General features: G+C 52.4%; 6 protein-coding genes across 6 annotated transcripts in view; 3 read left to right on the top strand and 3 right to left on the bottom strand.

Moving 5' to 3' along the window:
• Positions 1-1,160, top strand: part of PODANS_6_10410 (uncharacterized protein) — a gene marked incomplete at both ends in the record, with an annotated part of 1,518 nt that extends 358 nt beyond the window's left edge. The window contains one exon of the mRNA XM_003437415.1: positions 3-1,160. Within this exon, the coding sequence (XP_003437463.1) occupies positions 3-1,160 (1,158 nt within the window). The remainder of the gene's footprint in view (positions 1-2) is intronic.
• Positions 1,161-2,893: 1,733 nt separating this feature from the next.
• Positions 2,894-3,586, bottom strand: PODANS_6_10400 (uncharacterized protein; the record flags this gene model as incomplete). Its single annotated transcript, XM_003437414.1, has 1 exon — positions 2,894-3,586. The coding sequence occupies one exon, from the start codon at positions 3,584-3,586 to the stop codon at positions 2,894-2,896; it is 693 nt and encodes a 230-aa protein (XP_003437462.1).
• An 869-nt stretch (positions 3,587-4,455) lies between these two features.
• PODANS_6_10390 (uncharacterized protein) lies at positions 4,456-5,388 on the bottom strand (the record flags this gene model as incomplete). Its single annotated transcript, XM_003437413.1, has 1 exon — positions 4,456-5,388. One exon carries the CDS (start codon positions 5,386-5,388, stop codon positions 4,456-4,458), a length of 933 nt encoding a protein of 310 aa, XP_003437461.1.
• A 789-nt stretch (positions 5,389-6,177) lies between these two features.
• Positions 6,178-7,058, top strand: PODANS_6_10380 (uncharacterized protein; the record flags this gene model as incomplete). The annotated part of the gene is made up of 3 exons (XM_003437412.1): positions 6,178-6,485; positions 6,542-6,806; positions 6,861-7,058. 3 exons carry the CDS (start codon positions 6,178-6,180, stop codon positions 7,056-7,058), a joined length of 771 nt encoding a protein of 256 aa, XP_003437460.1.
• A 1,299-nt stretch (positions 7,059-8,357) lies between these two features.
• PODANS_6_10370 (uncharacterized protein) lies at positions 8,358-10,300 on the bottom strand (the record flags this gene model as incomplete). Its single annotated transcript, XM_003437411.1, has 2 exons — positions 8,358-10,174; positions 10,240-10,300. Coding segments are annotated over 2 exons (1,878 nt in total), but the record flags the coding sequence as incomplete, so codon positions are not given.
• A 2,892-nt stretch (positions 10,301-13,192) lies between these two features.
• PODANS_6_10360 (uncharacterized protein) lies at positions 13,193-14,822 on the top strand (the record flags this gene model as incomplete). The annotated part of the gene is made up of 4 exons (XM_003437410.1): positions 13,193-13,457; positions 13,513-13,636; positions 13,702-14,064; positions 14,120-14,822. 4 exons carry the CDS (start codon positions 13,193-13,195, stop codon positions 14,820-14,822), a joined length of 1,455 nt encoding a protein of 484 aa, XP_003437458.1.
• Between the last annotated feature and the right edge of the window lie 1,020 nt (positions 14,823-15,842).

Genomic DNA, 15,842 nt, shown 5'->3' with positions numbered 1-15,842 from the left:
GATCTCTATACGGGAGAGAGTTCATTTATCAGTCCCAGGTGGTCAACACCCTCATCCCGCCCACAATTTGGCATATTATTATGTCCACCACGTCACCATCACCATCACCATCACCATCACCATCACCATCACCATCACCATCACCATCACCATCACCCTCGCCACTACCATCACCTTTGGGGCCATATGTACGATTGCCGTCTTCAGAGACCCAGCTGTTAACGTCCGCAATACAATACCTGGACGAATATCGCTGGAAAGATGCTTTCAAGACCATCTGTGTCGCTGGACATGCGATGCACAGCCCACCCGCCAAGCTTCACAACCTGCACCTGCTACCACATATCAACCAGCTTTTTGAAGCTATCATGCTCCATCACGCCTATGGTGTTGACCACCACGTAGACCACACCATCAACCACATTTTGCACCTCGCTGTCCGGACCTGTCAGGATGCTAGAGAAGACCAACATGACACATATTCTGACGAATGCATCAGATGGATGACGCCAATCGAAGTCGAAATAGGGCAATACCTCCAGTTCTATCGCATGTTCTGTCGGTACCTCGAGAACTACTCCATGTCTATCGAGTCCGACCGCATTTTGGACGATGTGCGCAACCTGATACAAAAGATGTGTCCGACTGTCAACAACTTGTGTGGGTGGGTGCCCAGGACACCGCCAAGAGATATCCGCCAAGACATGCAAGGAGCGGCAGCCGACAACACGCCGCGCAGGCGATCACAACGATTGCGCTCCCACCACTCAACACCGGAGCCTGCCGCCTCAAACCCAAGGCAGCAAAGGAGATCTCAACGACCTCGGCGCCGGAGGGTGTCACCCCCACCCCAACTACCAACCCCACCCACCCAAAGCGGCGATCTGACGTGTTCTTCAACCTACAAGACTGAAGATTACATCCCCTCCCTGCTCACGCCAATGACTCAGTTTTCAGCCCCGCGCTCCTCGCAGGTACCAAAAGTGAACGAGCCAGAAGAAGAGCCCACCCAGCTTGTGGGTTCAAGGGTGTTGCAGTTCATCAAGCCACCAATACCGAGACCCAGATTGGCGGAAGGAGGAATTTTACCGGCCGATTTCACTTCGCTGCGTCCTGTTCATATCCATGTTACATCGGAAAGATGTTGTTCAGGCTTATAGCTGACTGGACTTATTGTATAATATACCCTAAACCTTTCGATTCATTTGACTACCACGTACGTACTGAATTAAACTGATCACTTGTCCTCTACTGTCCAGCCATGCCTTCTTGCTCAGGCCAATCTCCAATCAAGCATACTGTCCATAGTCGGCATGAGAAGCACCGGCTAGCTTGTTGTGCGTGATGTGGCCCAAAGCGTCATACTCCTTGTACGACGACAGCTTCGAGTTTTCGGTGTAATGCTTGGCCTTGCCCTTGAGGACGAAAACCTTGGTCTTGGGGAGGTGTTCCCAGGGGATGATTGTGCCGTTCGTCTACAGCACCACGGGAGTCAGTTTAGACCTGTAGTGGGAAGAGAGGTGGCTACTCACGCTCACGGCAACCCAGGTAAGCTCGTTGGCGAGGAAGTCCCTGACCTGATCCGGGTGGATGTTTTCGAGGCCCTCGATGTCTTTGTCTGCTGCGGCATTGTAGAGTGGGATCGTCAAGGGAATCATGGCGTTGCTGAGGATGTTTTCCGCTTGCTGGGACACGCAGTTGCCGCACGTGGGCTGGTCAGATTCCGGCTCAGGCTCCTCCCCGTCAGACTCCACGTCAGACATGGCCGATTCGGTGTTGTTGCCGTTTCCGAGCCAAGGAGTCGAGAAGTTGTAGACCATCCCGACGTGCTTGGGTGACTTGAAGGTTATCTTGGCCGTCACCCCGTTGGACTCGGGCTGAGGCACCGGGGCACCGAGGAAGAAATGGATCATGTAGGGATCTCCATTCAGAGCATAGCTTTGAGACCCTGTTAGCAACGGATAGGGCGATCAACAACGTGAGATGAATAACTTGCCGGTCATAGATGACATCGATGATGTAATCCTCAAAGTCGTTGCGGGCGGCGAAGGATTCGATATCTGAACCATCGTGAAACAAGTGACCCTCGTCCTTGAGCAAGACCTGGGCGGTGCTGAAGTACGACTTGTCGATGAACTCATTGATGCGCCTTTTGCGTCCCACCTCGGTCTCCCCATCTCTGAGTTCGAGGATCTCGTACTGGTAACCGAACCGGGTCCAGTCCCGCACATCATTGGACGTGAAGTAGTCGATCTCGCCGTCCAGCTTTGGCCCGCGGAAGGGGTAGAGCTCTCTCTCGGCGAGGACATCGTTCTCAAACCAGACACCCTCGTGCAGCGTCTGCCACATGGCGGTGATGCGATCAATGTTGCAATGGTGCATGTAAAAGATGGGGTCAAACGCGGCCGAAGGAACGTTTTGCATGTGTCCAATGCCCTCGACACCGTCGCCGCCAATGAACCCCTGGTTGTCGTCAGCTCAACTGAGACTTTGGCATGGAAAAGGACCTGGACACTCAGCTCACATGCAGGTTGTTGTGGACATACTCCAGCGAGACCCACTTCTCCCAGTCTATGTCGCTGGGCGCCTGGTTTACTCGCGTAGATGAGAAGTCTTCCCAGTTGTCAATTTTGAAAAGGCGATGAAGGAGATCCCCAACTGGGTGTTTGAAGATCGCCTCCTCTCTCTTCTTCCGGTCTTCGGGCTTCCTTCTGTCTGGCGAAAAGTACCACTCGTGGTTGTTGATGGCGGGGGCGATCATCTCGGTCTTGTTGACGCCCTCGGTCCATTCGTCAGGCTGGGTGTGAGGCTTGATGCCCCAGCGGCTGGTGCCGGAGCATTCTGCCCACTGTGGTGCAAATACTGTTAGAGCGCAATCACGAGGGTAGCGGTTTCAATGACTCACAGGCAGGTAGCTGCCATCACCCAACGGGACGCTATCAACCCTGTACTTCTTGGGAAGCTTGCCCATCTTGATGGGCACACCGTTCTCTTTGACCTGGAAACGGGCGAGCGGATTTGGGACATTCTCCGACTCCTGCTGAGATCCACCTTTCCCCACAGGCTGCCTGATGTTGATGCTGTAGGGAACGAATAGATCAGGAACCTTGCCCTGGGCCGAGTTGAGAGCCCAATCCCAGTAAGGAAGTCGCCACTTGTTCCGCTCTTCAAGCCACAGCTTCTTGTCAGCATCATCGTGAAACTCGAGATCCTTCTCGATGACCTCCCCCATCAGCTTCCAGAGGGTCTCCTCAAACAGGACCATGTAAGGACGGTGCCAAGTGGGAAAGTTGAAGTGATTGTGGGTGCAGTAGATGTAATGCCTCGCGTCTCTGTCGTGAGGAGGAGCAACAGCGCCGTCCCACTTCAGGTTTCCGGGGTAGCCGTGGATACCAGCGACCTGGAAGTAGGAGAGGGTTTCAGTGTAGGGGATGTCGTAGAACTTTTGCAGGGCGCGGATGAAGAGAGACACCTGAATGTTGTTCTCATGGTCTTTGGCCCAGTAGGAGAATTCTCTTCGGATGCCGGGAGCCTCCTTGGGCAGGATGCCCTGAATGACAACATGACTGGGACGCTCTTCCGACATCGTGCTGGGTTGGGCTGGTGGTATGAGGGGGTTCGACCGGGGCTTTGATGGGTGCCTATTGAGCTGGACAACAACAAACGAAAGTTGGGGTTTCGATGTCTTGTTTTATATGCCCTCGCACTCCCACTGAGCATGACAAACTGGCCTCAACGGCCTCGATGTTCCTGTGCTCTGGACCCCTCTTTTCGCATAGCTCAGCTTGCCACTGGATGTAATGATGCATCTTCATCGCTCGAGTCTAACTCCTTGTTTCCTTTCAGCTTCTCTAGTGACAGGAAGGATGCAGCAAAAGCGCAATATTGATGGATTTTACAGAAGGCTTAACTCAACTATGAGTTTGACTGTGCATTAAAGACCCCATTTTGTCTGAAAGGAGTCAAGCCTTTGAGACTGCACAGAGCTGACGGGTCGCAACAATGCTGTGATTCGTCCGAATGGCTGGCTGAGCTGATAAGTGGGTATCACAGACGGTCTAGATCTCTAGTGTCTGCAGCCATGCGTGCTGAGAGCTGTGATGTGATGCGTCCTCCACCCACATTTGTCAGTTTCCAAACCCGTACGGGCCCGGGCCGAGGCTTCGGAGCATGCAGAAAAATCTCAGCAACGACCCGGATGATTGAGAGTGAATTCGTTGTAGACCACAGCACATTAGGTATGAAGAAGTCAGCCGTCACCGACCCTCATGGAAATGTCGAATGCACATAACCTTCCGCCTTTCCCTCAGTCTGTCGAGGTCCATTCCTGCCAGGTAACTAGAAAGTCCTTTGCTCAAACCAGTCTCAGATAAGTCGCATTCATTTAGCAAATTTCTTACGGTATATCCTTGCATCATGCGATTTCTACTCATCGTCAAACATCATGCTCGTTCCCTATAGCGGCTTCCTCCCCACACAAACAATCCTCGGCACACACAGCGCCGCCCCCTCAATAGCCTCTTGGTGCGCCTTGTGCACCAACCCAAAATACTTCTCCCCCACTTCCCTCTTCCCCAGCTTGATCAACCCCTCCGCAAACTCCTCCGCCGTCAGCAAATGCTGCTCGGTGAACGCCCTCGCCAACGCGGGCGGATCCCCAAATAGATCCCCCTTCACCTCTGTGAACCCCTCCTTCTCCATAAATTCAGGCAGCTTCACCGTCCAGTCCAGCCTCCCATCCGCCCAAGACCACTTCCTCAGCTCTTCCAACGCTGGCGTCTCGAGTGCCGGGTCGACCTTTTGGATAGACATATTCACCGTGTCCAACTCGTCCCATTGTAGCCAGCCGCCTGGTTTGAGCAACTTGAAGAGGTTCCTTATAATTGGACCCGGGTCTTTGGACTCTCCGACTACCAAGACGAGCAGGCGAGTATGGACATAGTCGTATTTGCCGACCAAATCCTCGGGCACGGGGTCGAAAACGTTCCAGTGGCGCATGGACATGTTGGGGGGAAGCCATGCTGCCGGAGGGGACTGCGAGAGGTTGTAGTCCAAACCGGTGAGAATGGTGGACGGCGGGACGGAGCGAGCAACGTCGGTTAACCAGATCCCAGTCCCCGAGGCTACCTCGCAGATCGCGACGGGGCTTTGGCTGCCGACGAGCTCATTGCTCTTGGTGGAAGGAAATAGTGACTGTGAGATGGTCGGGTGGATGTTGAATCCAAGACTGTCTTTCCAGAGGTAGAACTGGAGGTTGAGACGAGAGGCGGCGGCGTGGCTGCGGTCACGGTCGAGGATGTAGCCTGCGCCGTTGGTGAGTTTCCAATCTGAGCCTACTGAGCTCATCTTCTCATGTGATAGTGATACGGACGAAGCTTTTGCTGACATTGCTCAGGTAGGTATGTGGACACAAAAGCAGTGGAGGATTCAAGTTTTGGCAAATGATCGAGATGGAGAAAGTATAGCGCCAAACCTACCTTATGCCCGATCTATTTGCAGTCTTGAACATAGCATCAGGTATCTCATCTAGGCTCATAGAGCCCTTGTTTATTTCGTGATTGGTGCAACTTGCTCATCCAGTATCGTCGAGCACAGTCGGCCGAACAAATTTGATACCGACAAGTACAGCGATGCCTCAACCCCTGACCCGCCATTGTGGCCAAAACAAAGCAGGCAGCGCAGGGGTGTGGGATGATATGATCGCGTTTGTCGAAATCCGATTTGATATCGGACATAACCATCGGGCATCGGTCGAAAGTTTCCACGCATCCTCCCGTTGTCTTTGTCCAATCATAGAACTGTATTCATCCTCATTTGCCATGTTGGAAACTTGTTGGTGACGGTCGCAAATGCATCCATTAAACAAACAAAGAAGGGCAGATCATCCACCATCGAGCCGCATATTCCCCACCATAACCATTGGTCATTCTCAACCACCCCCTCGCTGACAAATCCTGGGATCATGGAAATGGCCTGCATTTCCGTCTCTGGCCCTAACCGCATGCGTACCGTGATATGGCTTGGCCGCTATACATTATCGGGTATCCCATATTTCCTCCACTGCATATTCTGAGTGAGGTCCATCTATAGCCCACACAACCACCAGAAATCTCATACTCACTAACGCACGCACGAAATCGACACCATTTCCAAGCTTGCATACACAAACTCACAACCATGGCTTCCTTCTTCATCACCGGTGCCTCTAGAGGATTCGGCTTGGCTCTGGTCAAGGAGCTTTTAGCTCTGCCCACTTCCAAAGTCAGCAAAATTATCGCTTCTTCCCGCAGCGACTCTTCAGCCCTCAGTGAAGTTGTCAACAGCTCTTCTGGCCGTGCCGAATGGGTCAAGCTTGACGTGACAGACCAAGAGTCCATCAAGAAGGCCGCTGCCGAGACAGAGGCCAAGCTCGGCGGCAAGGGTCTCGATGTCCTGATCAACAATGCTGGTATCTGTGAATATGCGTTCCAAGGGACAAAGTCCATGTGAGTGCCTTCTTGATCCATCGGTTCCTCCTGAACGAGCGCTGACACTTCCAAAGGGACAACCTCTCTTCCAGCTTCCTGGTCAACGTCCAAGGCGTTCACTGGGTAACCCAAGCCTTCTTCCCACTTCTCGAAAAGGGCCAGCTGAAGAAGGTGGCCAACATTTCCACTACCCTTGGCTCCATCAGTCTGGCAGAGCATTTCGTTCAGTTTCCTGGTCCCGCGTACAAGATCACAAAGGCTGCTCTCAACGCTCTGACCGTGCAGTGGGCTCTTGACCACGAGAAGGATGGCTTCACTTTCATTGCTCTCTGCCCTGGCGTAAGTTTGCTCGGCGTCCCGTGAATGATGATGAATGCTAATGCCCGGAAATAGTGGATGAAGACAGAGCTCGGAGGTGGTGACATGGCCGACTTGACCGCTGAGCAGGGCGCCAAGGCCTCTCTCGACATCATCTTCAACAAGAGCCAAAAAGAAGTCAACGGGAAGCTACCCAAGGTATTCGTTGACGGCTGGGACAAGCCCGCTCCGGGGAGGGCAAACGTGTACGATGGCACCAACGCGCCTTGGTGAATGGCCAGTAATGGTGATGACGAGGTGCATGTGAATACATGCTGGCAGGCCGAACGTGGAATAGAAACAGTTCATCCCATGTGCATTTCTTCGGCTTCATGCCGTGTAACACCAAATGCTGTATCACCACCAAGGTTTAAGTCATCTCGCGTCAAGATGCCAATCACGAGCGCACGATCTCCGCATGGCTACAATGGCATGATCTGGCACGCAGGAAGCAGGGTCACAGCCAAGGCTGGGTAGCGCATGCGCTCGGGTAATCTTTCGCCATGTGAAAGTCGAATGAGGCTCTCACCATGACATTCCAGAAGACGACAGCTGGACCATTCACCATCCACCAAGTGCAAGCCAAGTCCAAGTCGTCAAAATAAGGTCGGCGGCGTGGAACTAGGGTGGATCTGTCAACGACAAGTGTTTTAGCACAGCATTAGCGGCCATCACGACGGGGGTTACGCTGGACCCATGCTGATCTGGGGTCCTGACACCTTGAGAGAGAAATTCCTTGTGACTGTTTGTTTGGTCGTCACGTCGTCTTCTGACACCCAACTTCGCAAAGAAAGGCCAATCGGTTCACCATCGCCTTAACCCCCGCTGCTTCCACCACGGAACGAGGGCGGAATGACAGCGGAACTTTGACCGCATTGACTGCCAAACCCCCAAGCGCAAGGTGGGGAGCCCAGGTGCCAAGGCTGTTTAAAAGACGCCCCATCCCGTCTTCCCGCGGACCAGGGTCCGGGGCTTCACTTCCGGCGGATTTTGGCTGACAAGGAACCCAGTCAGGAAGGTCCTCCCGGGAGCGTTGTAGCCTACATGTGTATCGATGTTGATGGCGTGTATTCTTCAAAGAGGCAACTGCTTTTTGATCGAGGAACGACGATTCCATGCCGACTATTGGCCGTGATTGGTCCCCCTCTTTGTTCGCACTTCAAAGTTTCCCCGAGAAACTTTATGCTTATCTTTTGCATCGTGGTATTTATTGCTTGAATCATGAAAATCCCTCTGGGAACACGGGACGACTCGCTGTGCGGATACGATCGTCGATGCATTGCTTTGTTCGTCGTTGTGTGTGTGGGGGGTGTGTGTATGGCTGCCTTGTTCCTTGCTGGCACTGTCTTCTTATCGCCGATGAGATGGCCAACAGCCTTCGGGATTACCACTCCGGTCCGCTCTCCGGCTAAAGGTGATATTGTGTTCGTGCAGTAACGGTGGAGACGAGTTGCAAAAGAAACAAGAATAGGTATGCGAGTGTGTGTGAAAAGTCTTGTTTGTTGTACCCAGGTAACTTTTTTATCTTCCAATTCATGCCTCCTCCAAAATTCCAAAAACCCCCGGTCCGTATAGTTGTGACGGGTCAAAAGAAGGCCAGGTGCCTGAGATATCTCCTGAGCCGGAGGTAGCATGTATAGCCTCGTTCATTCCGGACATGTACTCGTCCACTGATCTCATGTCTGACATGGTCTCTGAAAGCCATGGATTAATGTTGTTAGCTCCAGGTGCTGAGGTCGCCAGTGGTAGTGATATGCTGCTCATCTGTGATGTTGGTAGTGAAGTGGTGGAAGAGGCGTGCGGCCGCGTAGTGCCAAGCACCATCGGCCTTGCCGCCCTGTTGCTGAAAGCGTGGTGGATCTGCTCTGGTGCTTCCTGTTCTGTAGCCAAGACCGCCACCTTGTTCATGAGGCGTATCAGAGTGGTGACTGCAACGTCTGCCATGCTGCTCACTTCGGCAAGCATCTTGAGTCGCTTCAGGGCCCCTTGGATCGCTTGCAGCGTTACAGTTAGCGAGACCTTGCAGATCCCCTCTTGCAAAGGGTCCGATTTGAAGGCATCCGGCGGGGAAATATGCTGCGGGGGGCAGTCCTCGGGGAAGGTTTGGTCAGCTGCCAGATATACGAGGACCACAGCCGATTCAAAGGTGGTGACGACAATGCTGGCGAGGCGTGTGTGGCAGCCGTGAAGCAGCGCGTGAAGCTGTGTCACTGCCTCCAGCGCACACAGTGCCGCTGCCGCCAGCTTTCGCTTTTGGCAGCTCAACATGACGGACTTGTAGGCTGGTAGGGGAGAAGGCTTGCGAAGAAGGAGGGGCCGGAAATTCCACAATATTGAGTCGTAAATGGCCATATGCAGAAGCTTACGCTGGAGGCGCAGCTTGGGAAAACGATCATCCCACCGCTCATCCGGGTTGTGGAGGGCGAAAGGAGGAGGAAGTCGGTCGATGTACTCGCGGCTGAAGACTTCGTAGAGATCTTCTCGGAGACTCATGTCGTAATCGGCGCGCTGTCCCACCCCGGCACCGCGCCAAAAGTCGGCCAACTTGGCCTGAAGGAGGCGTTCTGTGAATGGATCTGGCGCCTCGGCAATGGTGGGCTCCATGCCACTTGGGATTTCCCCTTCGGTGTCTCTCTGATGTGGTGGCTGAAGTAAACGTATGTCTGGCCAGTTTGCATCCTCCATGCGGCCAGGAATGAACGGGATACGATCCAGTTGGCGTGAAAGGAGCGAGTCCCAGACGAAGAGGTTGCAGTATGTCCTCCGTCTCATCTCCCGCTCTACCCTGTCGATGCCTTTGTGATGACTGACAGCGTCGCAATGGATACCGGCATCCTGTCCTACCCGTATAGCGCGGCTCAAAGCCTCCCAGAAACCCCGCGTCTTCCCCTCCATCTGGCACTGCAATGCATAAAAGGCCAGAGACTGGGTCCTAACGAGAGATCCGCGGCTGTCTGTCTGTGTGCTGATGCTCTCGAGGCTGTCGGCTGTCTCGTCGCAACACGTCCGTATCTCGGCCAGCAGTACTCCACGAATCTTGTCCAGTGTATAGAAGGGAGACGGCAGGAATTGCAAGGTGTAGGAGCAGAGACGCAAGACGAGAATCGCAAAGTCGACCTCGGCGACGGTTGTTATTTGCTCAAGCGCAAACCATGCCTGATATTGCGGGTAGAACGAAGGGATATGCACCAAGTGGTCCATCCAGTTCACCTCGGTCCTAAAGTACTGGACCAGGAAGTCGAGGATTTGGCGGTCGGGTATTCTTTCCAGGATGCGGTGAACATCGTCGGTGCTTTCGGGGGACAGGGTCGGCTCGCGCGTTGTCGCGGTGGAAGAAGGATCATGGTGATCTGCTCCCAACTAGATAGTAGACGAAAAGAACGATCAGAAGTGTCCAACCAAGGTAGTCAGGTACCAACCTTTTGAATCAATGCCAATGTATTACTGTTGGAGTACTGGAAGTATCCAAACGAGTCTGCAAGAGACGGAACAGGTCTCGACGACGGTGTTGGTGGAGTTAACGATCTGACGTATATTGACCATTCGTGTCGCGCGCTCCAGGGCCCCCGCTCCAAACCGCTGCCAAAGGCATTTCCGGGTGGTATTGGCTTGTCGATGGGTCTGGCAACATGAGCAACAGAAAGCCTTGGGTTGTGTATTATTTCTTCGGGTTGGGATTCGACGGCGGTCGGGCTGGACGTGTGGCTGTCGTTGTTGGAGTAGTAAACGCAATCATCAGGGACACCACGTCGATTGCACAAGGTGCAAACTGGCTTGGTGCGATCACACTACAGGGCATTTAGCGGTGTTAGTGCGCTGGCTCTCTTCTCTCCGTAGCGCTAACGGGGAGCAAACAGGGGACGGGCTTCTGCGGTAGGGCGGGGACGGGGGTCGGAATCGGCAGTGAAACCCACCTTTTGCCTGCAACAATGTGTGTCAGTCAGTCAGTGATGAGATAAGTATGGGGCAATTACTAACTTTCTGAGATAGCAGTTGGAGCAGCTTGCGATTGACCTACGTTTTCGGGAACTCATTCTCAACAACCTGGAAACAAAACCAAGAAAAAGCAAGAGCTGGCGATGGGGAGTAAAACGCTTCAGGATGTTGAAAAATCGAAACCGGGGCTTTCTGCTGGTTATCCCCGGTTTTCTGACAGGTAGCCGCCAGCCCTGCCGAGCCCCCCACCAGTCAATACCCCCATCGCCGGGGGGGTGGGATCGTCCTGCATCTGAAAAAGCGAGCTCTGCACTCCAACCCCAAAGCAGGCATTCATGGAAGTTTATTTGCCCCTGAACGGGGAGTCGGAAGGCGATGTCCACAACTTGTCGACAACTTCCAGTTTCGAGATCCACTCCTGTCAGCACTCGGCGAGATATTGCTCCCTGAACGACGTGTTCAGATGCATTTCCAGGTTGTTTTACGTACAAGATTTCTACCTGGCCTGCTCATATGTCTCTCACTACCCTACTTACTGATCAGTATGTCAGCACAGGATGGACAGCCAATGCTTCGAGGTGGGCCATGTTCCGAGTCCTCTGTGTTAGGTGGTCAAGAGCACTATTCGCAACTGGAGGGGCTGCCCAAACTGCCGTCTGCCCGCATCACAAGACGTAGGAACAAGCTTGGGTCAGATAAATGAAGTTTTACCTGCGGTCCACGTACCCTTAGATCAAACCACGACTGATACGAAGGTATTGTTCAAGCAGGTTCATATTGGCATGAACTAATGGAGTTAGTGGCAGAAAGTCGGCTTTTACCTATTCCCGCATCTGGACGTCTGTCGTCCTCTATATTGAACGCACCCATCTCCGTGTCATTCCCATGTATTTACTCAACTGGACAACGACTTATCTACCTGCCGAACCCCGACTTTAATCCATCAAATCACCTTTGTGGTCAGGTACGTACCTACGTATGGTACACAGATAACAACTTGGGCTCTAGAACCAAACCCCCACGAACCCATGATTTAAAGTTAAATAGTGAGTCCTGCCTGGACGGTAGCAATCTCCTGATCCAATGAGAGAAACAAGCAACAACAACCTGCTTCGATGTTGGTGATCATTGCTGATGATACACGAATACGCAATCGCAGGACCCCCATGCTCGACTGGTTACCAGCCATTTAATATCATCTGATAGATAACGTGAGATGCACTCGCCATTATATGCTCACTTCCCGTTCTGGTGTTGTCGTTGCACATTCTTACAACGAGAGCTAATGGTCCGTGGCGCAAGTCAACATCTGTCTCAGAACAGAGGTCAATACCAGGACTACCTGATTGGGTAATGCGCAGGGAAGGTGTGTGGTACAGTAGACGGATAGAAAAAAGTACAGGTATTGAGGTGAGTGCTTTTGGGGACAAGCATTTTGGTGACGTCAGGTGGCTTCAGCCACAAGGTTGCGTACCTATGTCACGATTAAAAAAAATGGTGTAGTGAGAGGGATTGGTGATTAATTGATCGCACTATCTGCAAAGATACGAATTCCGAGCATATAGGCAAGTAATCACATATTCCGGTGGCTGAATGGACGGACAGAGTGAGTAATGAATGAGAACAGCAACTAACCTCACTACCTGAGTATATACCTACTTGAACTGATATATTTTCGCCATCGCCGACCGCCCAAAGTTCTGACGACGATCAAACCTACCTTCCTATTTTACGGTCCTCCGGATGCGTTGACACATACATGCCGCTACGCTCAAAGGTACCGCCTAGATCATTAGGATATGGTCGATTATCCAGAACGTCACCGGGCCGTCTTATTCACTCATGACCGATTGAAGGAAGATCTACACTTCAGCCGGATAAGACGTCTTCATTCACCATGAGTATTATTGAGCTTTTTGCGCCCCAAACCAACAAATGTGGCAAGCCTCCACACACGTATCATCTAGGTTGCACGGCGGTTAACGGCCAATCATACAGCTCTTCAAGCTAAGGTAGGTACCTAGGTACTGCTCACAGTCTCGGCCGAATGCTAAGTATGTTTATCTACGTTATGCAGCCTGATGCCCGATGGACCCCTGTCCACGGGCCGGGGCGGGGTGGTCCATCTTCCGTGCTGCGGGTCCGGGAGACATCCAGTGTGAGCAGCCTCAAAGTAAGATCGGGCTAAATTCCCTTCAGCAAGGGTGAATTTTCTGCCGAGTTGGTTAGCACACTCCTAGTCGCTTCGCTTTGCAGATAGCCACTGTACTCATTGCATGGCAGTCTATCAGATGCTCCCCCCCCACCCCCCGCATTCATGTGCTAGATTGGGTCTTACATATCCGACATGTCTATCTCTTGAGGCTCTAGATTACCTAGCCACTGTCTCGAACTGAAATCACCTGCTCATTTGAGCCTCACTATTCAACAATATGTCACCGTCATTGCAAGAGCTGTTTGTCTCCTACAGTGGAAACAGGACAGCGGGCGAAATATTGACATCGTTTGTTCTTGTTTCCTCTGGGACATGGCTGGCTTATCACCTGGTCAAGGTGATCTACAATCTGTTTTTCCACCCTCTTGCGCACATTCCTGGACCTCTGCTATCGAGGGCCACATACATACCAGAATTCTGGTACGATGTTGTGAGGTCAGGGCTCTACACCAAGCAGATCCAGAAGATGCACGATAAATATGGTTTGTGATTTGCGCCAGTCTATGGTTCAATATTCGATGGCTGACACTATTCCAGGACCAATCGTCCGGATCAATCCTCACGAAGTCCACTGTGCTGATCGTCACTTCATTGACGAGATATACGCAGGGGGCAGCAGAAAGCGAGACAAGCCAATGCATCAAGTGCGAGGCAGTGGGGTGTGAGTTTAGAATACGCCAACATTCATCTTGAAGTTCCCAATCACTGACTCAAAACCCTTTTCAGTGCCGAAAACGCGACCTTTTCTACAACCAGCCACGACCTCCACCGCGTGCGCCGAAACGCCCTGAACAAGTTCTTTTCTCGCGCCCAAGTCTTCCGTCTTGAGCCAACCATCCGAGATCTGGCCGAGCGTCTCTGTGACAAGATTCTCACGGTCGGAAAAGAGGCCCCGTTCGATGTCACTACCGCCTTGAGCTTGTTTACCACTGATGTCATCACGGGCTACTGCCTCGGTGACAACTTGGGACTGGTAGCTCAGAAAGGTTGGGAGCCAAACTTCCGAGAGCCTCTGTATGCGCAGCTGAAGTTGGTGTACTTGTTTCGTTTCATTCCATGGCTGAAACACGCCGGGTTTGCAATGGCCATGTAAGAATTTGGCCTCTTGACTTCCAATTTTGCATCCGAACTGACAGACAATTAGGTTCACTCGCCGTCTGTCAGAAGACATGGAGACTCTCTTCAACGTGCTTATCGTCGACATGCCAAATTACGTCAAGCGTGCTCAAGCAAATCTTGACAAGGGTGTTGACGACAGCGAGAAAACAGTTTTCGGCTCGGTTTTGCAAAACAAGGATTTGCCGCCAGCCGAAAAGACGCTCCAGCGCCTGGTGGAAGAAGGCTTTTCCCTCTTCGTGGCAGGCACGGAAACGGTCAGCTGGGCGTTGACGGTCATCACCTATCATGTCCTGACGAAGCCGGAGATCTTGAGAAAACTAACAGATGAGGTGAGGGAGGCTGTGAGAGCAAACAATGGCGAAGTGCCAGACTGGAAAACGTTGGAGGGGCTTCCCTATTTGGGTGCTGTCCTTTACGAAGGTCTGAGGTTGTCGTATGGTCTCGCCAGCCGCAGCTCTCGCGTTGCTCCTACCGAGGACCTTTTCTATCAAGGGACCTGGAAGCGACCGGGCGCCAACAAGGAAGAAAAGGCCCAGTACGTGATTCCCAGGGGTTATGCGATCGGCATGTCTGCCGTGATCACTCATCACGACGAGAGCATTTTCCCCGACTCCCACTCCTTCATTCCGGAACGGTGGCTCGATGAGAAGAATCAGCATCGGAAGGACCTTGACCGAGCGTTGCTGAGCTTCTCCAAGGGAAGCAGAGGTTGTATTGGTATCAAGTGAGTAACCTCATCCAACCTCCTCCGTCTTCTGAGATACCCTGTCTGACATGATCCAGCCTCGCGTACTGTGAGCTTTACGTCCTTTTAGCTCTTCTGGTAGATCGAGTGTTCCCAACCATGGAGCTGTACGCAACAACAGAAGCGGACATTGCTTGGGACCATGACTTTTTCAACCCCTTCCCGGTGTGGGGCAGTCAAGGTGTTAGGGCTGTGATTAAGGGGTGACGGGAGCTTAGCGGATCTTGGTGTGGGGAGGAATGTCCAAAGACGTGGAGATGAGTAAGGTACCCGTAGTTTGCTGTGGATATAGCCAACTGTCTGCAAGAAATCCCTTGTACCTTCACCACCGTCCTTAGCTGGCTTTTGGTAACCTCGATGTCTCACACTTGGCCTGGGTGTGGCTCTGATGGACACTACCCATATGTGCATGCCCTGCACAAAGCATGTTTCAAACCCAGAACCTCAGTGTAGGTAGTGCCGATCATCTACCTACCCAGTCCCATGTCTTCGGGTTCAATGCGATCGTGTTGGTGACGCCGACCTGCAACACACCCCTAACCCACATTTCCAAGTCCAAAGATGGAAGGCATCTAGAAAGTTTGATATTGATTATGGATGACGCTTGAAACAGAATGGCAGATCTAGCTTCGACTCAATATTATCTCTTTCTTGGATAATGGCTTGAGAAGTCTCCTCGTTCATTCATCAGCCAACAATAATGGGCTCAGTGATTCAGGGGTCAGGGGTTCAGTCCAGTTGTCAGGGTTAGGGCCGGCGCAGCAGCCACGACAGCTCGATATTGACACAGGGGTGTGATCGTAGCGGACGCTGCCCCTGACAGATTAGAAACTCGCGGCGTGGTTAAAGCCGAAACCCAGGGATGCCTTCGGCCGAAACATGGTGTACACCTAACACCCCATGTCTCATAGGGGGTGAGAGAAGCTTGTTGATTATTAAGAGTGTCGACGTGGAAAGGATATGGAGAATGTGTTCGAGTTCCCTTCTGCCATTGGTGCTGTCC

This window comes from Podospora anserina, chromosome 6, assembly GCF_000226545.1.
Source record: "Podospora anserina S mat+ genomic DNA chromosome 6, supercontig 4".
NCBI classification, from domain to species: domain Eukaryota; kingdom Fungi; phylum Ascomycota; class Sordariomycetes; order Sordariales; family Podosporaceae; genus Podospora; species Podospora anserina.
The sequence above is the reverse complement of the archived record's forward strand: the minus strand, read 5'-3'. Positions and strand labels throughout refer to the sequence as shown.